Source organism: Diaporthe batatas, assembly GCF_019321695.1.
Source record: "Diaporthe batatas strain CRI 302-4 chromosome Unknown Contig00002, whole genome shotgun sequence".
Classification (NCBI taxonomy): Eukaryota; Fungi; Ascomycota; class Sordariomycetes; order Diaporthales; family Diaporthaceae; genus Diaporthe; species Diaporthe batatas.
In genome coordinates, this window is record NW_025408549.1 from 1,731,904 (window position 1) to 1,756,037 (window position 24,134).

The 24,134-nt window shown below is 51.7% G+C and overlaps 4 protein-coding genes across 4 annotated transcripts; all 4 read left to right on the plus strand.

Moving 5' to 3' along the window:
• The first annotated feature begins 39 nt into the window (after positions 1-39).
• KVR01_001421 (uncharacterized protein) lies at positions 40-3,946 on the plus strand. Its single transcript, XM_044790606.1, has 3 exons — positions 40-531; positions 817-1,044; positions 1,144-3,946. The coding sequence occupies exons 1-3, from the start codon at positions 449-451 to the stop codon at positions 1,841-1,843; spliced, it is 1,011 nt and encodes a 336-aa protein (XP_044649376.1). The 5' UTR covers positions 40-448; the 3' UTR covers positions 1,844-3,946.
• Positions 3,947-4,686: 740 nt separating this feature from the next.
• On the plus strand, positions 4,687-8,542 carry KVR01_001512 (uncharacterized protein). Its single transcript, XM_044791641.1, has 2 exons — positions 4,687-5,488; positions 5,961-8,542. Exon 2 carries the CDS (start codon positions 6,091-6,093, stop codon positions 7,219-7,221), a length of 1,131 nt encoding a protein of 376 aa, XP_044649467.1. The 5' UTR covers positions 4,687-5,488; positions 5,961-6,090; the 3' UTR covers positions 7,222-8,542.
• Positions 8,543-8,724: 182 nt separating this feature from the next.
• Positions 8,725-13,683, plus strand: KVR01_001945 (uncharacterized protein). The gene is made up of 5 exons (XM_044784980.1): positions 8,725-10,883; positions 11,046-11,188; positions 11,258-11,569; positions 11,727-11,793; positions 11,913-13,683. Exons 1-5 carry the CDS (start codon positions 10,296-10,298, stop codon positions 12,681-12,683), a joined length of 1,881 nt encoding a protein of 626 aa, XP_044649900.1. The 5' UTR covers positions 8,725-10,295; the 3' UTR covers positions 12,684-13,683.
• Positions 13,684-17,193: 3,510 nt separating this feature from the next.
• On the plus strand, positions 17,194-19,600 carry KVR01_001292 (uncharacterized protein; the record flags this gene model as incomplete). Its single annotated transcript, XM_044785302.1, has 2 exons — positions 17,194-17,630; positions 17,689-19,600. 2 exons carry the CDS (start codon positions 17,194-17,196, stop codon positions 19,598-19,600), a joined length of 2,349 nt encoding a protein of 782 aa, XP_044649247.1.
• Positions 19,601-24,134: the final 4,534 nt, after the last annotated feature.

Here is a 24,134-nt window from a genome sequence, read left to right on the forward strand (position 1 = left end):
CTTAGGACTACCACTTCCAGCCCCCTGGTTTCCAACAATGTACAAGGTGTGGCCCAAGCTCCAAGCTGGAGAAGCTAGCTCACGTCCCCGCGGGCGGACCGCGCTTTCCCTTTCCCATCATCCCCACCTGCTCACAGGCTGACAGGTCCACAGTCCCTTAGCACTTGAGGTACCCAGCCAACTGGCCACCCCCTGCCCGCCAGGGTCATCTGCCAACAACACGCAGACCACCCCCCCCAAACATTGAGATCAACAACATAACCCGTCCGCACCACTCGTGTCTCGGCTACAAACACACCCAGCACAACATCTCTGTGTAGTTGATGCCCCATTGCAGTAGATAATCTCGCCTGCAGACCATCTGCTTCTCGCACACGGCTCACAAGCATCGCAGTCCCATCGCAACCTCCACGCCACCCCAGCACACCCCAGCAACGGCACCGACACCATGTCGAGCTCATCGAATAGCTTCCTGCGCGGCCAGCGCAAGTCTGACCTCCTCGAGTTGGCCGAGACTGTTGGTCTGGAAAAGTATGTCCATGATGTTTTTTTGTTTTTTTTTGCCTTGTCTAGTCTGGCATTCGCATCGTGGAAACCTCATTGCGACCCCCGCCTGCATCGCATCGTGCTTGTCGCTTCAATGCCGGCCTTGCTGTCGGAGCTGTCGCATCGCGCCCGTCTTACACGGCTGGGTTGCGCCTGAGCACCGACGCGCCCTGTCGCCAGCCATATGCGCTGCCTCAAGATGCCCCAAGATGCCCACCATGTCTCGCAAAGAGGAAGCACCCCGTGACTAACGCGCAATGCCGATTCCAGCACCGATGGCTTGAAGAAGAGTGATCTCGAGGTAGCGCTTGACGACTTCCTCGCCGAGAACTCGAACCAGTTCAGCAAGAACCCTGCAACTCAGCCTTACTACCAGGCACGCGCTCGCGCGATAGGCTCGCCAGTCAAGAAGGAAGCGCCGCCACCTGCTGAAGCCCCCAAGACCGCGAAGCGAAGGGCCGCAAAGGCAGCCGAACAAAACATCGCCGCTACTGCCGGGTAAGTTGCGCCCTTTTACTCGGCCGCGGCGCGTCGTGTGTCGCGCCCCGGCGCCGGGCCGTGTAAACAAGACCCAATACGCTAACCGCCTGCTTCCAGCGATGACTCTGAACTGGCCCTGACCTCCGCGACGCCGGGCCGTGCCATGTCCCTTGCTCGCCGCATCCCGCTCCCCGCCTCGCCGGCCGACGTTGCCCGGGTCGTCGACGAGCGCACCGTCGCGCTCCGAGAGCGCGTCGTAACGCTGTACGAAGACTCGGGTGTCAAGGAGGTCGCTTACAACACGCGCGACTCGCTGTCCACCGTCACCTCGATCCTGTTCTGCATCAACGCGTTCGAGCTGTACCACCTGCGCAAAGAGATTCTCTCGGACCGCTACGCCTTCACCGTCCCGGCTATCTCGGCGCTAGGGACGTCGGACTACCCCGTCGAGGTGCCCGACATGTTCCTGTTGCTGACGAGCTCCTTCTGGAACCCGGCGCTGCTCTGGGCTTTCACCAGCGTGGTTGTGCCTTCTTTCTTTGGCTTCTACTTCAACCTCTCTGCCGCGCACTCGCAACCTGGCCGCGGGAGGAGGAGCTCGCAGCCCGAGACCGTGGTTGATCCGCTGACCTTCAGCATTGCCAAGGCGGTCATAACGTACGTGGTCTACCAGCAGGGCGTCACTTTCGGCGGCTGGGTCGACCAGACATCCGTGGCGCGTATCAACTCGGCCATCTACGGAGGCTGGAAGGGCGTCATCGTCGGCGCCGCAATCACAGGCATTGCAAGCTTCTACGATGCCGTCTTGCGGAAGTAGCGGTTTCGTAGGTTGTGTGCGGCGGATGGGCCGTGGGGCTCTCGCTACCATGGCATACTAGCCGCTGCTCCACTACATATTGAACCATTCGAGGCATGCGGTGCAGTCTCTGGGCGTGGTGACCCCACTATTCTGAGAGGGCGTTACAAGGCGTTTACGGCGTTGTGGCGTCGCAGGGCCTACGGCTTCCCTTTTGACCAGATACCTCCCTTTGATTCTCTCCTCGGCCATGGCCTTTCACGAGGGCAATACATGGCACACTTGTGACCGTAGGAGCCTCTTTTACGTGGAGACAGACCCCTCGTGGTTGACGATGGGTCGCGGACTTTGGGTAAACACTAGGGTGTTGGATCCGGCGGTGGCTTTCTTGCGAAATTTGAATGCTTATTTTCGGACCGGACGTATCGGACTTGCTTTTTGATCTCCTTTTCAGTTGTTGTGAGACTCCGGCGATGGGAGCGGTTATGCGTGTTCTGGCGGTCTTGTCGCTCGCCCGGGTTGCTGGTTAGAAATACGTACAGCACAGGATGAGCTTTCGCGGGGTTATATTGGGTGAATGTTTATGAGGCACGGCACGACAAAGTTCTGAATCATTATCGATATCCTTCCCGCGGAAATTGCCATCCATATCGCAGTAAGACTTGTGAGTCCACGGTGTTCATCCCCATTTCTCCTGGGGGAGAAGAGCATGTCGGAGGGGTGACGGTCAGATTCACTGGCGTTCAATGGGCGCATTCCCGACAGCGCCGCCCGGACGACAAACACACGAAGCAAGCTTGAGCCCCTTCCTCGTCGGAGTTTCCATGCTGCAGGTGGTGACGCACGCCCGGGGATTTCAAAAGGCGAAAGGGCGAGAGGAGAAGATCTTGCGCCCGGTGAAGCTCCAGACGGAGGGGGCCGGGCGTTAATATTTTTATTTTCAATGCTGTTTGTGCAACGCATACACGAGCTGGACGCTGGTCTGTTGTTCAATCGACTCGCATGAAGAAAAATAGTCTGCTTTGGTCGATCGGATGTGCCTTGACGCTCGGCGGGCTTGGTAATAAAGCCGCGCGGCCGGCCGGTGCATCATCCAACCCATTGGCATCGGGAAAAGGGAACAGAAAAACAAATGGACAGGGCCTCAAGAGGACGAGCTTACAGGGGGGGGAGAAATAGGGAATCGAGGGGGTCTGCGCCCAAGGGTTGGGATATGAGCACCTGACGACAGGTTCAATGCGCTAGGAAGGTGAGTTGAGAACTGAAATCGGTCCTTTACAGTGAATACTACTACGTCTGTATTGCCCTCACCGACAGCTGACAGTATAGTAGACAGGTGTTGGTGGTCCTCAGTAGTGACGACATCAGGGGGTCCTCCCTGTACACTCTTCAGCAGTACTGCTGTCTTTTAACGTCCAGTAGGATAACCTCTTGTAGCCTCATATAGGACAACTTCTTGCAAAGTCAATACGCCAGAGGAAGGTCAGCCACAGGGGCTCCGTTATGACATCATATTATCATTTCTTTGAAGGTGTGGCGGTGTTGCGGTAATGGTTTGCTGTGTAATGCACGTGAAAAGACCATATAAGATCTCGAGGCAGAGGCAAGATCCGTGGCCCGCGAATAAAGTTTCTGCGAGCCCCTGAGAGCTGAGCGCTGCTGCCCCTCTCTGGGGGCCATATATCAGGGCGACCTTGTGTGCCTGACCGGAAGCTATCCAGGAGGCCCGGTGTGTGATGCCCAATATCCACATGGCGTGTACACTCTTGGCTTCAATACCCGTATAGAGTGTGTATAGTGTGTGATGGAAGCGGAAAGGCCCCCATCAGGCACACAGCAGGCCAAGCCGGCTTATTAAGACCTGGGAATTGTCGATATGGCCGACAGACAGACCTACTACATACATAGTACGTGCTGCGCCATGCTGTGATGCGAGGGCAAGGATTCTATTTTTGTCGTTGTTCAAGGAAGCACGGGAAGAGGGGGAGAAAAAAAAAGGTGACGTGCCCGGGGGCTGGCGGCCATGCCAAGATCTGGGAACAAAGGGCCTCCTGAAATTCATGCAGTTACCAGTTCAGCCCTCTGGGGGCATTGAAGGGTGTGGCAGGCGCCCCAGCCCCAAATGGCCCCAAATATCATGCGGCAGGGGGGGCCGAAAGCTGTTTTTTTTTTTTTTCCTTTGGGCGCGGCCACTGGCGCGACGACGATGCAAACCCAACATGGGGCCTAGCATGGGGAGGGGGGATACAATCAAGGCAGGGCAGGGCAGGGCGAGGCAGGGCGAACGGACGGTTTGTGTGTGTGCACGGCGGCGGGTCGGTGTCGGGTTCGGTGTCGAAAGAAGGAGACGGCAACAGAGAAGATGCGCCGAGAGAGGAACAGAGTGAGGTAGGATAGATACATTAAACCTGCCTCGGTAGGTATGCAAATACAGGAGGCCAAACAGGCAAGTAAGCTTTCGGCAAGTCGCCAAGCAACGTTCTCGAGCATGCCATTGCTCGTGCTGCGGTGAGCCCAACTGGACTTGGGCGAGCAGGCTGTGTGTGTTGGTGTGTGTGGGCAGCCCCCTCGCATGTTGGATGCTGCCTTGGAGGGAGCTGGAGGATGAGAGGCATGTGGCCCGGGGGAGATTGCGGATTACGTAGGGGGTCAGCTGTGCAAGGCGGCAACGTCCAGCCGCCCGCAGCGCCGCCGTGCTGTGCTGTCTCCCCCCTCCACTCCCGCAAAACTCTATCTTCCACACGCCCATTGAACCCCGGACAGTGACACAGCTTGGTTGTGGTGGATGTGAGCTACCTATGTAAGTACCTAAGGACCTAGATACCTAGGTAAGTACCTCTCTAGGTGAGGGAGGTAGGTTGCTAGACACCTAGGTGCATAGTAAATAAATGGCAGGTAGACTACCCCGTGGCCCTTGGGGACTCGTGGCCCAGGGCTGGTATACTCGGCATTGGTACTGTCATGAACAACCGCCCGTCATCTGGGAAACCTGCTCGTCATCTTTGATTGTTGGTGCTCTGCCTTTGTGCAGCCAGCCCCCCCCCTGGCCGCCCAGCCAAGTATCCGCAAGTACGTACTCCGTTCCTTCCACGCCCCGCCCTGAATTGTTCAATGTTGATCTGTTAGGGCCCCCGTCTGCTGCCCACGGCCCCTCCCTGTTGCCCGTGCCAAGCCCCAGTTACGCAAACCCCATCGAAGCTTTCCACCAGGGCAGCCAGGTCGAGCTTGCACTCTGCACCCTCGGGTCCTCTCTTGTTGGCCTTCCCTACTTTCGAACCTGCCAGGCCCCCGAGGCGAGACAAGCCTGACCAGATATCTCTCTCTCGAGGCCGTCTGCCGTAAATATATCCCCTCCCACCTGTGTCCATCCTGGTTCGTACTTGACCTGCACTGCACGACACTGCATATTTACACATGTACATGGCCTGCTGCAGGGCCGCGCATTCAACCTCCCCGACATATCTTTACCAGCATTTCTGTGCCGAGAGGAGGAGCACGACAGGCCTGGTCTCTCTGGCCTCCCTGTGAAGGACAGGATCGATCAGTCAGTGCCATCTCGTCCGAGGCAGACCCAACCCTCTCGCCTGAACCGGGCACCACCACCACGGGTCTCGATCGCTGAGCCTGCAGCTTCTCGGCGGACCCACCGCCCACCCTGCACGCCTGGTGCGTAAGTCGGGTCGAATCGCCCTGCCTCCTTCCAACTGCCTTGTTCCTTCTTGCAGCGGTGGGGAGTTGGGGAGCCACCGCCGACCGTGCCTGGGCGGCAGAGGCCCCCAGAGCGCCCGGGAGGAGCAGCCTGCGAGCGGCGGGATTGGTCACCGTCGGTTCCTATCTTGGGAAGCTTCCAGCCCGGCGAGCCGCCCACTGGGACCTTTGGACCTTTTTTCAGGTCACACGCCGCCGCAGGTGCTTTTTGGCGATAGTCTCCTACCCACATCACCGTCTGCTCCCCCTCCTTTGCTTGCAAGCCTGCTCGCCTGCTCGCCTGCTCGCCCTGCTTGCCCTGCTTGTGCTCTCTGCCCTCGCTTATCTCTCCACTTTCTCGCCCCGTCCCAATCAGGAGCCGCCATTGTGACACCACCCGTCCGCCCTCAGGAGACCTTGTTTGTTGACATATATCGTTTGCTTCCTGCAGATTTCCCGCAGATCCCGCATACCGCAAGCTTCCAACACTCAACCCGAGACTGAGACACCCCCACAACGGTATCCTCCTGCTCTGTCCTGCAACCAACACCGTAGTTTGTACCTGGTCCCCTGCACCGACCATGAGTCTCGCCAGCACCGCGCCGCTGCAGAGCGGCTCGTCGTCCCAACCCGCACCGGCGCTCGCCGAGCCGTTCGAACCCAAGTCGCAGAAGGCTGAGAAGGTATGGACCGAGGCCGCTAGAGGGGCTGCTGGGGAGGGTGCTAATGAGCCTGACAAGAAAAATAAGATGCGAGGGCTGTTTGGGCTCGGCAAGAAGAAGACGGACGAGCCCCTCAAGGCACCCTCAAGATCGGATCCCGCTGGGAATGCTGCCAGTGGCTCGAGCAGCCAGACCAGGAACCCCCCGACGCGACAATCTACCACCTCGCCCATCCACACCCCCTCCTCCCCAGGCCGCGGCGCTTCTTCCTCCCCGAGACTTGCGTCGCCCGCCGGCAGCCAGATATTCGAGCGCGATGTCCAGGAGGCCGCCCATGTCCCCAACTCCCCTGCGATTCCGAGCCACATCATAACCGAGAACCACGTGCCCCCCGTCCTTGATGATGCCTCCAAGGCCATCACTGATGACCATCTTGACCCCGACTCCGTAGAAATCATCACCCACTCGAGCCATCAACCCGCCGCTGTGGCCGTCACCGGAGCCCAAGACCATCTCTCCAACAGCTGGCAGGACGACCTGGCCTCCAGCCTGGCCGCCTCGGACTTCAGGCCAGTCCACGATCACGCCGATTCTGGCAGCAACTATGGAAGCCTGGACAACGTCGACATCCGTCGGCTGAGCTTCATCAGTTTCGCAGATGTCGTCCAGGCCGAGCACCAGGGCCATGCCGGGCTGGGAGGGTCACGTGAATCAATCCACCTCGCGGGTCTTACCAGCCTCTCCTCTGTGGGTGGCGGGGTGAACCGATCACCGTCGCCCATCCGCTCGCCCGTCTCTTCGGCTGGTGGCGCCTCACCACCGCACAGCAAGACAGGATCCCTGAGAGGCATCGAAACATCACCCAGCCGGAAGCCCTTGGCCAGCCCGGTATCTACGAATTTGTCCATGTCACCATCCATACCGGCCATTGGCCTTCCCGGAGAGATCAATGTTGAGACAATGAGTCAGGCACTTGGAAGAACGGGCTCTGACCTCAACGGGATGAGGAGCATCCCAATCAGCCCCGTGGAGGGAGCGCCGTCGCGCTAGTTGCGCGTGGTGAGGGGCTGCGAGGTTCGCAATTGTCCTTGTCAAACCTGGCTGAAAGCTGAGAGGGCTGGGACGCTCAGGGGGTCGGCCTTGAAATCACCGCAAGTCTGAGCATGAGAAAGGTCTCGGCGATGACCATTCAGCAAGGGTTTTGTCCCCAGGCGGGAGGGCCGCGATTTTGTTCTATCGAAGAGCCTCTGGTGACATTTGGCTGTTTCAACCCAGGGAAGACTCGGGGGGGCAAGGGGGGAGCGCTATTTCAATTCTTACGGACTTTTGAAAATCCAAGACAAAATCCGGCTACTTACGACACCTCATTACATCCACGAGGAAATTTCCGAATTCGCGACAACATACCCATTTACGAACGATTACCCATTTGATTTCGCGCAGTCGTTACATCCATTGCACAAGAGGGAAGTTGTTGTGTCAAGGTCGGCGAGGCACTCCTGGCATCCAGGACTTGGCTTCGTGTGTCTGGCTTCGCGAGGGAGCACGGAGCTGGTGGGAGGTGACACCATCAATGAGACTCTTCTTTGCTATCCTTTGCTGCCGCCTTTTTCCTGATTTTGAGTAATTGGCCATACCTGTTTGTTTTTGCCAAGAGGGAGAAGATGGTGGGAGGCCAAGGCGGTTGCTTTTGCTTTAACTCATGTTTTTTCTCTGGAGGATAGCTGATTGATAGGTTACCTAGAAGATACCTGCAAATATGGGGAGGAACCGCGAGGGCAAATCGAACATCAATTTCCCCCGCTAGCTCTACTTGGGCTTATTTCCTTGATCTTGACGTTGAGTCGAGTCGAGTCGAGTCGGTGAAGATGGATGTGTGCGATCTGCTGTCGGAGGAGTTCAACCGTGCCGGTCCCTGACCGCCTATCCGCATGCTTTCGACCCATGCATATCAGTGAGCTGCCGCTACCAGGCCTTTGCGGCAGCGCGTGGGGCATATCTGTACTCCGCAGTACACGTGTGAGCCAGCAATGGCGCGAGCATATATTGTGGACCACGCGTGGCCTGGCCTATGTGCCTGGCCTATGTGCCTGGCCTATGTGCCTGGCCCGGCCTGGCCGCGATGTTGGCATTGCCCGGGACTAGGGGAGACGGTCGGGGGATCAGGGGCGCTTGGAGAAAAGAGCCGGGTTTTCCAAGCATGGGACAACCTCCTATGGGTGGTGGAGGCTCCCGCCTGCAAGGCAGAAGGATGCTTGCTTCTTGTCGCAACTCGTTTGACTTCATCTGGCGGTGCTCCTTGCTGCCGGTATAGTATAACCTCGTATGTGGTAGCCTCCTGTGGGCCTATAGAATAGCCTCCAATTTCCTACGGGATAGCCTTCCATAGGGTTACATTGTACAAGATGAACATCTGCAGGACAGCTTCCTACGGACTCTTGGGCGCCCCGAGTCCTCTAGGGGGGGGGGAGGGTCAGTACGAGACATGTTGCACGAACGACAGAGAGTCGTTTGTGTCTTGACTTCATCACGTCTTCCCGCCAAGACTTCGTGGAATTATACTGCTTGATCGGTCTTGTGGGGTCGTTTTGCACAGACTTGCATGCATGAGGCCCAGGGCCAATGTTTGTCGGGCGTGCCGATCCATCGCCATTATGGGCTCCAGGGCTCCGAGGGTCTTACTCGGCTTTGTGCCGTTCTTGAGGCATTGAACCAGCCCAGCATCACCCACACTACGGTGATCCGGTCATCGAACGGTACTGGTCAGGACTGGCGCGCCCTTTGTGTAATTCACAAAGCCCCTGGTGCGATCCAACAAGGAAAACGCCGAATGTCAGCGTGACTCGGAGCCGCAATCGGACAGCATGACAGTCGAGGCCCGGCCGGAAGTCGGGAGAGCAGCCGGTCAAGTTCCATTACCCTCCATCCTGGACATGGTCCATATGCCATTGCCCCAACACGTCTCCATTTGCTAATCAATCTAAAGTTGAGCCTCGGGCTTCATATCCAGACGAAACGCTCACCCGGCGACTTGCAAGACGGCCAGCCATACTTGTCAGTCCTGGGAGGGGGGTTCAGCGGCCGCGGGGTCTGTCATGTGCGACTTCAGGACCACCAATCGAGCAGGCCATCCGTCAAACTGCCGTCCCACCCGTGGGGTTGTTAGACTACACTACACCATGTCGAGAGAGGAATAGTGGGTCTAGAAACACAACAGGGGCGACCACTCCTCTGCCCTCTCGGGCCATCTGCTTGGCGGCCATGCCACGGTAATAGGCCGCGGATAACGGCGACAACGACACCAGCAACTTCTATCTTTTTTTTTCTTCGCCTCACATGCGGCTAGCTCGTGTTAGCCAACGGCCGCACCAGTCATGGGTCTGATCCCAGGACTGTAACCGGTTCCTGTGTGGCTGGATGCTGGTCCTGGTCATCGAGCCCGATCCAGCAGCCCGGGAGTGACCAACTTCTGCTTGCCGCCTGTCCACCGATACTCGGACCGTACCCGTCATTCGAGTCAACTGGTCGGTGTCATTCTCTTAATCGACCTGTATGTGTGTGGCAAGGAAAAAGAGTCTTCCTGGCTTCGGCCTATCGTTCGGTCGAAAGAGCAAGCTATTCACGACCCACGACGGATCTGTTGCTGCCGGCAGCCGATGACTCTTTGTGGCAACCCGCCCTCCCAGACCCGGATGCCACCTCGCGCGGGAATGTACTCAGACCTACAGATGCACAGGAGCGAATACAGTCTAGCAGTCCAGATAAGGCGAGAGCCCTGCTGTCACCACAAGGCGGTGGGGCCCGCCCCTGGCTAGCCTCTTTCTTGTCTTCTCCTGCCCTACCGCTGCGATATCGTCTCCCCAATATGTGGGAACCTCCCCCGGACTACTACTATGTATATCGCCCTGGCCCCATTCCGCCCGGGTTTGGTCCGACTGACGGGATTTTCCCGATTATATTGTCATTCTTTCCCACCTTATATGTGCCGTCTTCTCAGTCCTACATGATCTATTAACCCCCTCTTGGCAAACGAGTACCTCGTTTCGCCTGCGATGATACCTACATCCTCCCCCCTCATTCTTTAAAAGGAGTTTCTTGAAGTCCCTACCCCCTGCCACATCGTGATGGCCAAGACGGAGAAACAACCCCATGTCCCTGCCGCGGGAGAGCCGCACAGTCAGGAACAAGACCACGACAGCTACGGTCACGATCTAGAGGCAGGGCGGGTCGAGAAGGAAGGGGACCGCCACTCGACAACCCTCTCGGCCTCGGAGCACTCAGAGGACAACTTGTCAGCGTCGTCCAGCCCGTCCTCCTCCCGCCGGCACAGCACCGCGAGCTCGAGAAGGGGCGGTTCCCCGACCCGGCGGGCGCAGAGCCCCGGCGGCAGCCCCGTGGCCCGCGTCTCGACCAACGTCTCGCTCGGACCGGACAACCCCGTTGAGCACTACACCTCCTTCGTCGAGGTCCCGGACTCGGTCTACGACCGGATCCCGCAGCACCGCAAGCTGGTCATCATCGCCCTGCTGTCGTACTGTGCCTTCCTGGCGCCTATCTCGTCCACCACCGTGCTCTCCGCTGTCCCTGAGGTCGCCGCCACCTATAAAACGAACGGATCCATTATTGGCCTGTCCAATGCGCTGTATATGCTTTTTATGGGCCTCTCGCCCATCGTCTGGGGGCCCTTCAGTGAGGTATGGGGTAGAAAGAGCGTGAGTCTTGTCTGCTTTCCGGAGTCCTGAATCGTTCCCCCTCCCCGTCGTGCGTGGGCCAGGAGGTTCGCGCGTAGTAGGATGTCGATATGGCACAGATTAGCCTACCAGGAACTGTCACCCTCAAGAACCACCCTGCTGACCTCTGTGGTGTATGTATAGATCACTTGTACGACAGCAGTTCTTTTCCTTGGGTGTAGCATCGGTACGGCGCTGGCGCCCAACCTGGCCGCCTTCTTCATATTCCGCATCTTGACCGCCTTTGAGGGAACAGCATTCCTCCTTGTTGGTTCCGCGTGTCTACAGTACGTGTATCCATCGATGTACTGCTCTGTATGTGCATTTCTTTTTACCTTGGCTGACACTGAGATTAGAGACATCTTCCGCCCCACGGAACGAGCCACGGCGATGGGGTGGTTCCTCAGCGGGACTCTGGTCGGGCCAGCCATCGGCCCGTTCATAGGCGGCATTATCGTCACGTATACTGACTGGACCGTCATCTTCTGGGTGCAGGCCGGACTCGCATTGGTGGCGGCGCTCGGGACCTTCTTCTTGCTGCCCGAGACAATACACCACAAGAAGTATGACGACCTCGAGGGCTTAAGCACGAAGAGAAAGGCGCATGTACTCGCCAACATGGTCAACCCGTGGAGGGTGCTCAAGCTCTTCCTATTGTACCCGAATCTGTACGTCGAAGCCCCTTCACCGAGTTCCATCTTCTTCTGTCTCGATGGTATATGTGCAAGCAGGGCAGCCAGGAAAGTTCGTGAGGAGCCCTCTTCGCAGGCTTCTCTTGAGTCAACCACTTTCAAGCAACCTAAAAACACTGACCCCAGTCGCTAGTATCTTGACTGGGATTGCATCTTCATCCCTCGTTTGGAACATGTACTCGCTACTCACGCCGATCCGGGTAAGCCACCTTTGAAGAATGCCCTTCAGCTACTGATGGATGTGGGAGTGCTACACCTGGAAGACTGGCTACTAGTGGTGCGAGATCCTACCACAATGGCTGACCCTAAATGGTCTTAGTACGTCCTCAACCCACGCTTCGGTCTCACGACGCCCATGCAGTCCGGCCTGTTCTACCTGGCCCCGGGGGCGGGCTACCTGCTGGGGACCTTTGTCGGGGGCCGGTACGCCGACCACGTGGTGAAGAAATACATCAGGAAGATGGGGGGCAAGCGGGTGCCCGAGGACAGGCTGCGCTCGGCGGTCCCGTTCATGGGCTTGGTGATCCCGGGCTGCGTGCTGATCTACGGCTGGAGCGTGGAGAAGAACGTCGGCGGGATCCCGCTGGCCGTCATCGTGCTGTTCCTGCAGGGCGTGGCGCAGCTGTTCTGCTTCCCCAGCCTCAACACGTACTGCCTGGACGTCATGCCGGGCCGGGGCAGCGATGTCATCTCGGGCAACTACGTCGTGCGTTACCTGTTTGGGTGCCTCGGCACCGGCGTCGTGCTGCCCGCTGTGGAGGGCATCGGCGTGGGCTGGTTCAGTACTATCAGCGCGGCGTTCCTCGTGTGCAGCGCCGGGGGGCTGCTGGCCACCATCAGATGGGGCGGCGGGTGGAGGGAGACGGCTGATCGCAAGAGGAGGGCAAGGAAGCTGGCGCGGACAGAGAAGGATAAGGCGAGGGAGCCGAGGCATACGGAGGGTTTTGGCAGGCCCTCGTCGAGTCCTGTAGGGCCTGACCACGAACATGAGAGGCCAGGGCACATGGGTGCTGAGAAGCAGCGCGTGCAGGCGTCAGCAGAGGTGGGCGCGTCGATACCGAAGGGTGCGAGCCCAGAAACGACGTCATGAGGAGCAAGCTCTGATGGACGAGGCTTGGATCTTGGGCTCGCCTGATAAATCGGTCCAGAGCCGCCCGCAGATAAAATCGTGATTGTATCAGCGACCTCGGGATGCCATGACGTGAGCCCGTGTCCCTTTGCCCGTCTCGTCATGCAGCTCCCAGGAGGCCATGCTACCGTGAGAGTTTGAAAATGAGACTGAGGTTCTCGGTGCACTCTGGACGGGACGGCTGCCCAGATCCAGTGAGCCCGTGAAACTAGAAGTTTGGACATTTGCGCAAGGGCAATCGGAGAGAAGCTCCGACGGTATGTCCCCATCTTAGGGCTGTATGGGAATATACTCGGAGGTTGCTGATGTTGGCATACAAGGCTGAGACCACATCGAGCATCGTGTGCACAACGCGTCAAGCCATCCCGCGAAAGCCCGCCGACGGATAGCAGGCTGCCCGGCTACGTTCTGGAAAGCGCAACATCTTTACCGGCCCCCATGTATGTCACCCAAGGCCGGGGGCTTGGTGGCCCGTTGGTCTTGATCTGTTCGGACAGTTTTCCCGCTTTTTGACACCGCGGGCAATTTCCGTAGGCATCAGACTACCGTTGCTGATCGTGTTTCCATCCTAGTACGAAGTAGGTCTGCTCAGGTGTCCGGGCATCTCCCCAGCCCAGCCCCAGCCCCAATCTCGTATGGCACGGCATCATATTAGACAACTTCCTGGCCTTCTATGGGATAGCCTCCTTTGGGGGTGCTCTAGATAGACAGACAGACAAGTTGAAGGGGCTTTGGTATACCATTCAAAACGGGTTAAAGGTGGTGTCCTGGTCAATGCCGCTGATCGGGAAACCAAAAGGCACAACTGGCTGGCTGGCTTTGTCCCAACAGGTTGGCTTAAATCGACACCGAGATGTGGCACCTGTAGTATTCCTGCTGGGGACTCGGGACTCGACCTCTGAGATGAATTCAGACGGAAGGTGGTGTCGTCTAATAAGAGGACGGGACACCTGGAGACGGAGGGCATGACTGTCGGCAGCTCGGCCGGAAGAAGTCCCGGACGAATTCAGTGCCTGGGACAACGGAGCTGGTCTGAAGACTGCGACGGGTTGCGCAGCGAACAACAGCTCGAGGCGGTGCAAAACAATTTTGCAGTGCCAAATCTGGGACATGGGCACAGGGTCACAACGTACCGGCCGGGTTGCAAGAGACCGAGTAGTGCAGCACCAGTGGCACCCTCATTCTACCTACTACCTACCTAGGTACCTAGGTGCAATTGCCATCCGATGGAAGCATCTTGCTCCGGCCGGGCGGCAAGAACCGGTGTTCTCAGCTTCAACCCGCTGACTCGCCCACCGGCCACATGGGAGTGAGTGCAGGCCTGTGTCAGAGGCCGGCCCAGGGTGAAGTAGCTTTGTTGCTTGCCCAAGCTGACGTCACAAGTAGACGATGTGCATAGGATTTGTCAGTGCCGGGAGAGCGTGCAGGGAAAGTGTGCATGGAACGGTATCCACTGCGTGTGTACTGTGTAAACAACTGTAAAAGACGGGACGACTACTGCGGCAGGTGGCGACGATATTAATAGACCAGACAGGCTGGCAAACAGACCTATCCGCCCCCCACCGTCTGTGAAAATGGGTTGGAAAAAAAAAAAGAGAGATGATGAGTGGGTGGTGAGTGGGTGGTGAGTTGGTGGTGAGCTGGTGGTGGTCGGTTCTCCTGCTCGAGCCCAAGTTTGAAACAAAACCTGCGGCACGAGCCCGAGTCTCGGCAGGTTAACGCTTGTTTCACAACCCTTGGGAGTTCAAGTGCAGTGGCGTGTGCTCCCCCCTCCTGGGTCCCGTCGGCCCCCACCCCGATCGAGGTGCTGCCGACGAGCGGCCGAACCCGATCTGGACTTGATAAACACCCAAGACGGCGCGGCGTTCTTTGGTGTGTGTACTATGTATGTCCACGTCGCACAGGCAGGCCAGCCCGGGAAAGGGCAGGTGCATCAGAACTTTATCGCAGGAGACGGTGGCAGGCTGGCTTTCTAGAAGAAGGGTGATGTGCCGGCTCTGACAGGACCTACCCCATCGGCTGTTTCGGAATGGCCATGTCAAGTCATGTCGGGCGCGAGCAGCTGCAGTAACAGATCTAAGCTCCTGTCTCGCCTATTTAACGTAGTGGGGCCCCCGGGGATCTGTTAGCACTAGTGGTACACCATCCAGGTCCGGTGCTGCAATACCCTGCCTCCCCTGCCTCCCCCAGCTTTTTGCTGCAGGGGCGTACCAGACCTGCGCGCGCCCGATCGGCCTTAGCGGCTTGGCACCAGAGCCTCCTCGCCTTGGGAACGACGACAGTTGGACCCCTGGGACCCCTGGGACCCCTGGGGCCCCCATGAACCCACTCTCCGCCCACCGGTGCGGCTACAGTGCGGCTACACTTACTTGCCCCAAAATTAACTTTGTTGGCCACCAAGGCATTGTATTGTTCTCATGCCGTGCTCGAATCTCGAATCTCGAAGCTCGAATCTCGGCTGCACGGGCGCGGGCACGGCTGATCTCGTGCCCCGTCAGCCCGTCTGGTGTCCGTCGTGTGAAGAGCTCTGCTATATTCGGGTGGTTGGACCAGTGCTCGAACCTGCACACGCACACGCCCACGCCCACGCACTTGCGCTCCCCTCGACCCCTGGACGGCGCAGGTGCAATCGATCGTGTCCAACAGGCAGGCTGACAATTCGTGCTCGGGCTCGGGCTCGTACTCGTCGCCCGTGGCTGCCAACAATGCAGGGACACGGTTGATGGAGCAGCCCAGGGCAGCCCAGGGCAGCCCGAGCCAGCCTGGCCGGTGCTGTGCTGTGCTGTGCTGTGCTGTGCTGTGCTGTGCTGTGCTGTGCTGTAGCAGACACGTGGGGCCAAGCCAGCCTAGGCTGCCTGGCCGGGATCGAAAACAAAACCCCACCCAGTCGGGACGTTGGGGTGGGCTTCTGCCGGTGCTGCGTGCCCAGGTCGTGATGTAGAACGCCAGGTCCGTGTATTCTCGAAGCGTGGGAGCGTGCTGCAGTGCCGGCATGAGAGCCAAGCCTGAAGCACCTCGCTGCCTCGATGATCGGCATGCCCTGGCGGGGGACCCATGCGGCCGAGCTCTCCCTGTCAAGCCTGTTCAGCATGCACGATTCGCCATGCGCCATCGGGAGCTATCCTCCTAGGCCCGGCAAGTGCGTCTCGAGCCAGCCCGGCCGGGGATCAATGCACTTCTGGCCTGCTCTGCCTGTCTGGCAGACCAGCAAACGGAGGCACTCGACTCGCTCGTCTCACTCGCCTCCTGCACCGTCGCCGTGGCTGCTGCTGCTGGCGCTGCTGGGCCAGGTTCTAGACTGGCAATTCCTCAGCTTCGGACCCACCGTTACAGCCCAGGCAGATGGCCTGCCTGCGGGAAATTCTCCGCGCCTCTGGTCGTTGCATTGTTGCACACTGTTGCACTAGCTACTAGAGTATCCCCTATCCCCTTTGGCAGTTCCGTACCATCTAATCGGAGAGCACGATTCCACCACGTCTGTGCCTGCCTACCTATATTGTACATATACACATGTGTGTGCATGGGCTGGTCTGCAGTCCCCCAGCATCCCGACCTGCTCAAACCTACCTACTAAGAAGGCACATGGGTACCTAGGTACCTGGTCAGTTGCCCTCAGCCAACGTCGAGTTCCGTCTCTGTCTCCGTCCTGAACTCCGTTCGTTGCCCGCGCCTGGTTCAATTTACATGTCGCGTTTTGTCGTTCTACTTGTTACCTCCGTACTTGGTCCACCGCATGTCTGCAGTACATTTCATGCATTAGACTTTTAAACCCTGTGGCGAACAAGAGCAATCATATCAGCCTCTGCGGCCGGCCTGTCTGTCTATTTGTTGTTCTTGACTCCACCCCGTACTTGGCCCTCTCTCTGGCAGCGTGTCACAGCATCGTCCCATCCCAATCCCGTCCCATCCGTCTGGACTGCACCTGCCACAACCGACGTCTCTGTCTTGCCTCTGCCTGTGCTTTCCCTTTTGAACCTCGCCGACCCGCCTGCCCTGCCCTCTTGTCCACCCTTTCCTGATCAGACCGAATCAAAGCACGTCGGTCCAAATCAACGACATAATCCCCTCTCTTCCATCTCGATTCTTCAACCGATTCCTGTCTCTTCTTTTCCTCTTCTTCCATCTTCTGCCCTTGTCTTGGCACTCCCCGGCCTCCTTCTACCTCTCGCCAACCCCATCAATAATCACACACGACGGGCATACGGCTTGCCTCGAGACGTGTTCCCCCAATCGGCAATCAGCATTTTGCTGCTCGGGTTGATCAAACATTGAGCATCTCGAGCTTGTGCCCGGCTGCACTGTGTCAACCTGCATAAGCATCGTTACATCAGTCTCGAAATATACGAGGCCTTTCATTCATGCCAGGTCACGCTCGAATCCCCTGAAGCTGCTCACCACCTCCGCCTCGACACGCCCTGAGCAGCTTCACGGCGCCAGCCAGCCACCCACAAACCCCTTGCCAGCTCCTACTATGGAGAGGACTTCGTGCCTGCCAGCCTCAAAACCAAGCTCGAGAACCTCCTCGCCAGCCTCGCGGAAATCAGAATTCATGTTGCCCTTACCCGTTCAATCGTCACCGAGGTTTCCCATGCGGGCCCTTCTCAGCCACTGCCTGTACCGACGCGTTATGATATGGGCTGTCACCGTCACAGTACTCTTGTGCCTGGTGCTATTCTCAAGTGGTGTGCAGACCCGACATGGGAGGATTTTGGACCTGGTAGACTTCAGGAAAGGCAGCCACTCCGAGACCCCAAAGACCGGCCTGGGCACAGGCGCTGCCACCATCGAGCAGCAACTGACCATCGGCAAGCCCAAAGAGGGGGCCAAGAAAGAGGACACTAAGGAGGATGACAGCAAGAAGGACGACAGCAATGGCCGGGACCCTCTTCACTGGCTCGAGTACAAGCAGTAAGTTCACCCGAGAGTTGGGCACCCTCGATCATCAGCTTCCTAACTTGCTCTGCAGCATGGACGGTTACTTCAATGGCATCAAGAGCTTGGTGCCCCTCAAGGACTACGTTCCCGAGTTTCCAGCAAAGGCGGACACACCACCTGTCATCACCGTCTCCCTCAGCACTGCCCTGCCAACACCCACCCTCTTCGCACCACAGCCCGACTACCAGTCATCCGAGTACAAAGAAAATCACCACCCCGTGCAGACCTGCTTCCTTGACGAGGAGCAGGAAATCCCACCGCCAGACCTGTATGTCTATGACGGGCTCCCACAGGGCGTCGCGAGGCCAGCACTGGGGTCGTACGAGCTTCTCGGGATCCGGGATGATATCTGCTACGATCGATTTGGACGGTACGGCCCCTACGGCCTGGGATACAGCCTCAAGGAAGGCGGTGTCGGAGAGGGGATGGATACCGAGAGCGAAGGAAGCGAGCACGTGTGGAACAAGACTGGCAAGATCGACTACCACAACATGAACTGGGGAAAGCTTCAGAAGCGCTGTGTCGAGAAGAACCGCGCGAGATTCGTCGAACCCGAAGATAGAGAAGGGGAAAGCACCGAAGGCGGGAAAGATGCACAGTCACGTCTCGGCAGCGATTCAAAGAAAAAGATCGGCCGTATCGCGATTGTCATTCGGACTTATGTCGGCTTCCAGTGGACACACTTGGCCATCCTCAACTTCCGAGCCATGATCTCCGAGTTGTCCCTGCGGTCTGGCGGAGAATACGACGTGCACTTCCTCCTTCACGTCAAAGACAAGGACCAACCAATCTGGGCGGACGCGGAAACCGTCCAGAAGATACTCGACTCCAACATGCCGCCCGAGTTTCACTCCATCACTTCCCTGTGGTCTGAGCCGCAGATGAAGTTGCTGTATCCTGGCCGCTTTGGAGATGCGTTTGAGAACCCATCGAACGGAGACATCCACGGCGTCTATCGTTCCGCCCACATGCCACTGCAGCATTTTGCAATGATGCATCCTGAATATGAACACTTTTGGAACTGGGAAATGGATATGCGCTATGTTGGGAACTACTATGAACTGTTTGACAGGCTTGGGTCCTGGGCCAAGAAGCAAAGCCGTGTCGAGCTGTGGGAGCGCTCACAAAAGTACTACATCCCCGGGTACCACGGCAGCTGGGAAAACTTCACAGAGGTTGTCCACCAGGAGACCGAAGCCTCCGGTCGTCAAACAGTCCTTGGGCCTGTCATCTTCCCCGGTCGCCAGTCTCTGCGCTCCCAAGAGCGTGGGTTCAGTTTCATGCCTGATACATGTGCTAAAGGAGGCAACATCACCGAGTGCGGGATAGGCGAGGAGGCGGACTTGATCACCCTGAACCCCATCTTTGATACAGATGAGTCAGGCTGGGTATTTGCGAAAGACGTGTCTGGTTACGACCGCAGTATGCCTGTTCCACCTCGTCGCTGTGCCATTGTCACGGCCTCCCGGCTGTCCAGGCGCCTTCTTCAGGTCATGCATGAGGAGACATGGCGTCTGCACCACAGCATGTTCTCCGAGATGTTCCCTGCCTCAATGGCACTGCACCACGGAATGAAAGCTGTGTATGCACCACATCCTGTTCTCATTGATAGAAAGTGGGACATTGAGAGAGTGGACTGGGCTTTCAATGGTGGTAGAGACCACAGCACAAGTGGCCGTGGTTCCCCATACGATCTCGATAACGAACACAACCACGCAGGCACTAGTTGGTACTACAACAGCGAGTTTGCGGGCCTTTTGTGGCGTCGCTGGCTGGGCTATGCCCAGTATGACGGACGTGGCGAGAACGGTGGGCGAGCTGGAGAGGGCACTTTGCGTGGAGGAAAGGCAGAGGAGAGCCGCCCAGACAGCACAGGCCGACTTTGCCTCAGGAGCATGCTTGTGCACCCTATCAAATGGGAAAACCCATCTGAGAAAAACTAGGAGTACATCACCTGCGACTGGGCAGGGATGGGGGAACCAGACGACTGCATTTTGAAAGCACAGCGAACTGGAGACGACAGACTTCTCGGCATCATGTCGGGATTGCTCGAGAAGTGAGCATTATCTAGTCTCAACACAGACCCCTGATGGGTCTCGGCACTATTTTGGACCTTTGGGGAACAGGCATTTCAGGCGAACAGCGCAACTGATACATTCTGAGTACTGTGTGAAACATAGTGTACATATTGATTGATGGCTACTGGGAAATAGACCTTTCGAGATACACACATGACGACAAACTGCCACAGGCTCATTGGCACGAGAGGAAAGTCAACAGGTGCCTAGGTGATTTCGGGCTCTGTTGGTCTGGCATTGAGAAGGTGCTGGCTAATAACTCTCTGAAATATTGGAAGAGACAAAAAGTCTCTGATAGATTTAAGATCTGCTAGTGGACCAAATTCAAGGCGCTTCAAAGGGTCACGGCACATTTACTGGTGATGTTTTCACGCATGTGTCTTTCCAAAAGATTCATATTCACAGCGTACATATGTACCATCAAACAACAGGTTGGGTGAACTTCTCTTGACACCAAGAGCACTTCAGTGTTCTCATTGGGGGGGATTGGTGTATTTTTTGGAATTCCATGAATTCCAGTGACAAGGAAAACACAAACTTAGAGCTGCGGAATTGCTGCATTGCGCAAATAGGGAACAACATGTATGATGGTTTCTCCTTCCTACTTTCCCCTTTACATGATCTTGTCACTGAATGCCTGTTCCTGAATGATTAAACACCTTTACATTACTTACTGCTCAGTCTCCCATGGGACAAGGTCACTTGAGCCTACCTAGGGATGGGATAGATGGATTAACTCATATTGCATAGACACCAAGATCAGACAGGCACCAAAGGACTGAACAAGTATTAGCATGATTAAATTCCTCCAAGTATCTACCTCCAAGCTCTTATAAGGAGAGCCAAGGGCTGTTGGAACTGGTCATTAAGGTGTGGATGTCAGGCCTGGATATTCTTGACTTGTTGATGGGCTGAACATAAGACAAAGACTCCTACACTTTTCTAACCCCAGAGTATACTTAATGCCAGCACAACAGGGAAATTGCTGAGAGGTATGACCATTCAGGTCAGTGATGTTGGCAGATAGTAATCTATTAGCATGCTTAACATTAACTAGGCTCCTAAAGCTATACCACCAGCTAAGAGCTAGCTTTATAAGGAATAAGTTAGGCTATTTAGTATTTAATAGAATTTTAAGTTAGATATCTTTATATATTTTTAATAAAAGATACTATATAAACTTAGAATATAAACTATTTATATTTTTTTAATTTTATTATTAAATTAAAAATAAATATTTAAAGTTTTAAAAAAATATAATATAATATATTTTTAAAAATTAATTTAATTAAATTTATTATATAAAACTTTTATAATAACTTTATAATTTATATTTATAATATTATTTATTTATTTTAAATATAAAGTTAAAAATTTATAATTATAATTTTAATTTAATTTTTAATTTTATTTAAGTTTTTTAAAGTTTTTAATATTTTTCTTTTAAAGAAGTTAAATTTAAAAGAAGCTTTTAAGTTTAAGTTTAAGATTTTTATAGATTTTAATTTCTTTTAAATTAAATTCATAATTTTTAACTTTTTAAAAATATATTAATTATTTTAAATATTAATAATCTTTTTAAAACAAAATTTATTTTTATATAATTATAAATTTAATTATTAATAATTATTTCTTTTTTATAAAGTTATTAAAATTATAAACTTAAATAATAAAGTATAATTATTTTATTTAATTACTTTTAATTTAATTAAATAACTATTTTTAAATAGTTTTACTTAATAAATATTTATTTAAATAAAGTTAAAACTTATATATATTTTTAAAAATAATAACTTTATTTTTACTTATTTTAATTAATTTAAAAATTTAAATTATATAATAATCTTATATATAATATTTAATAATATTAAAACTAATTTATAATTTATAATAACTTTAATTTTTAATAAATTAATTTATATTAAAGTTAATAATATAAGCTAATATTCACTTATTTAATAATTATATCTATTTACTTAATTCTTACTAACTACTTACCTAATATTAATTTTTCTAAATAACTCCCTTATATTTATAAGTACCTTTCAAATTAGTATTAAAAGACTTTATAGTATAATTTCCTTCTTTAATTTTAATACTTTAAGTATAAGCCCCTTTTAGCACACCTTCTAGCACACCTACATTTAGGTACTAACTAAGTATTTAAATACTAACTAAACACTAAAAGGCTAGAAGTTTAAAGGGCTAGAAGGTTAGAAGGAGAGCTAGAAGGCTAGAAAGTATATACTCTTTACCTTTACCTTCTTAGCTTCTAGCCCTTTAGCGTTTAGTTAGTATTTAAATACTTAGTTAGTACTTAAATATATATAGGTTAGAAGGTGTGTTAGAAGGTGTGTTAGAAGGTATATTAGAAGGTGTATTAAAAGGTATATAGAAGGGGCTTATATTAAAAGTATTAAAAATTTAAAGAATTCTAATTAAATATATAGTTTTATATAAACCTTATATATAAATTCTTATATTAAATAAATAGTTAAAAAAAACTAAATAAATAGATATAATTATTAAATAAATAAATATTAGCTTTAATAATATTAATTTAAATAAATATAATTTAATATATTAATATAAAAATATCTTTTAATAATAAATAATATTATAAATAATTATAAAGTTATTATAAAAAGTTTTATATAATAAACTTAATTAAATTAATTTTTAAAAATATATTATATTTTATTTTTTAAAACCTTAATTATTTATTTTTAATTTAATAATAAAATTAAAAAATATAAATAATTTATAGTTTATAATATTATTTATTATTAAAAATATTTTTATATATTATTATATTAAATTATATTTAATTAATTTAAATTAATATTATTAATTTTAATATAAAATAATTTATTAAAAGTTAAAGTTATTATAAATTATAAGTTAATTTAATATTAATAAATATTATTATATAAAATATTAAATTTATTATATACTTTAAATAAATTAATTAAAATAAATAAAAATAAAGTTATTATTTCTTTAAAAGTTTTAATTTTATTTTATAAATAAATATTTATTAAGTAAAATTATTTAAAAGTAATTATTTAATTTATTATATAACTTATTAAATTAAAATATAACTTTTAAATAAAGTAATTATATTTTATTATTACTTTAAGTGTATAGTTTTAATAATTTATAAATAAAAGAAAATTAATTATTAATAAATAAATTTATAATTATATAAAAGTAAATCTTTATTTTTAAAAAGTTATTATTAATTAAAATAATTAATATATTTTTAAAAAGTTAAAAATTATAAATTTAATTTATTTAAAAAAGAATATTAAATAACTTTAAAAAACTTTAAATAAAGTTAAAAATTTAAATTAAATTATAATATAATAAAATAATTAAATATAAATTAATTAAAATCTTATAATTATAAGTTTTTCAATTTTATATTTAAAAATAAACTTAAAATATATTATTAATAATATAAATACTTTAATTTTATAATTATAATTTTAATTTAAATTTAAAAATTAACTTTTATTTTAATTCTTTTCTTTTTATTATAATAAAAAATTAAAGTCTTTTATACTTTAATTCTCTAACTTTTATAGAAAGGGATAACTCTTATAATTAATATTAGTTATATTAACTATATTAGCTTAAAAGTGAAACGTTATCTAGTGGTTTATAGTTTATAACTCTTATAATAAGTGTAACTTTTATATAAAGGATAACTCTTGTAGAGGGCCACAATGCTTATAGGTCCCCCCTATTTACTAGTATAGTATAAATAAAGTATAGGTAGCACCTTCATATAGTAGTAAACATAAAAGACCTAGCACTTAGGTGGGAGGCATATTGCTAATCACAGTCTGGTGAGAATGTGACATGTGGTGATCATGCAAAATGCATGTTGATTAGCAGCAAGAACCTCTCTGTCCAGGGTTCAAGAAGGGATACATGGCTCGGCAGGCTGCTTTTATTCCAGATGTTAGCCCACTTCACATGCTACATAGAGCGGTTGGAATGAAGTCAATTTTGTCTGCAGCTCATAAATACAAGCTGTTGTTGTCCAAGTGAAATGTGATGACCCTAGGAGTTTACTCTCGAGCTGTGGTTGCCGACATGCACATGTTGTACAAGGTGAAATCATTCCAAGCACCCCGCTTCCTCAGACCATATTTGGACTTGATGAGAGGAAGATTGTTTCTCAGATACTCAATAGTTTATAATTGGTGACTGCAAACCAAGATCTCATGTTGTTCAAACATAAGACAGATGTTTGGTCGTTTGGTAGTCCGTTAGTGGAGATGGCAAACATTCTTGTTGGTACAACTTTGGTTGGCTTACAAGCCTGACTTCTCAGTTGAATTGTGAAGGAAACACTGCGTGTTTGAGAGAACTCCATTGGCTAGGAGCCGAC

Bases quoted from the DNA above. Each gene is read 5' to 3' on its own strand.
- KVR01_001421 (XM_044790606.1), top strand. From the start codon at position 449: ATGTCGAGCTCATCGAATAGCTTCCTGCGCGGCCAGCGCAAGTCTGAC. The intron at 532-816 runs GTATGTCCATGA...TGCCGATTCCAG, and splicing joins GAGACTGTTGGTCTGGAAAA to CACCGATGGCTTGAAGAAGA. The intron at 1,045-1,143 runs GTAAGTTGCGCC...GCCTGCTTCCAG, and splicing joins AACATCGCCGCTACTGCCGG to CGATGACTCTGAACTGGCCC.
- KVR01_001512 (XM_044791641.1), top strand. From the start codon at position 6,091: ATGAGTCTCGCCAGCACCGCGCCGCTGCAGAGCGGCTCGTCGTCCCAA.
- KVR01_001945 (XM_044784980.1), top strand. From the start codon at position 10,296: ATGGCCAAGACGGAGAAACAACCCCATGTCCCTGCCGCGGGAGAGCCG. The intron at 10,884-11,045 runs GTGAGTCTTGTC...GTGTATGTATAG, and splicing joins AGGTATGGGGTAGAAAGAGC to ATCACTTGTACGACAGCAGT. The intron at 11,189-11,257 runs GTACGTGTATCC...CACTGAGATTAG, and splicing joins GTTGGTTCCGCGTGTCTACA to AGACATCTTCCGCCCCACGG.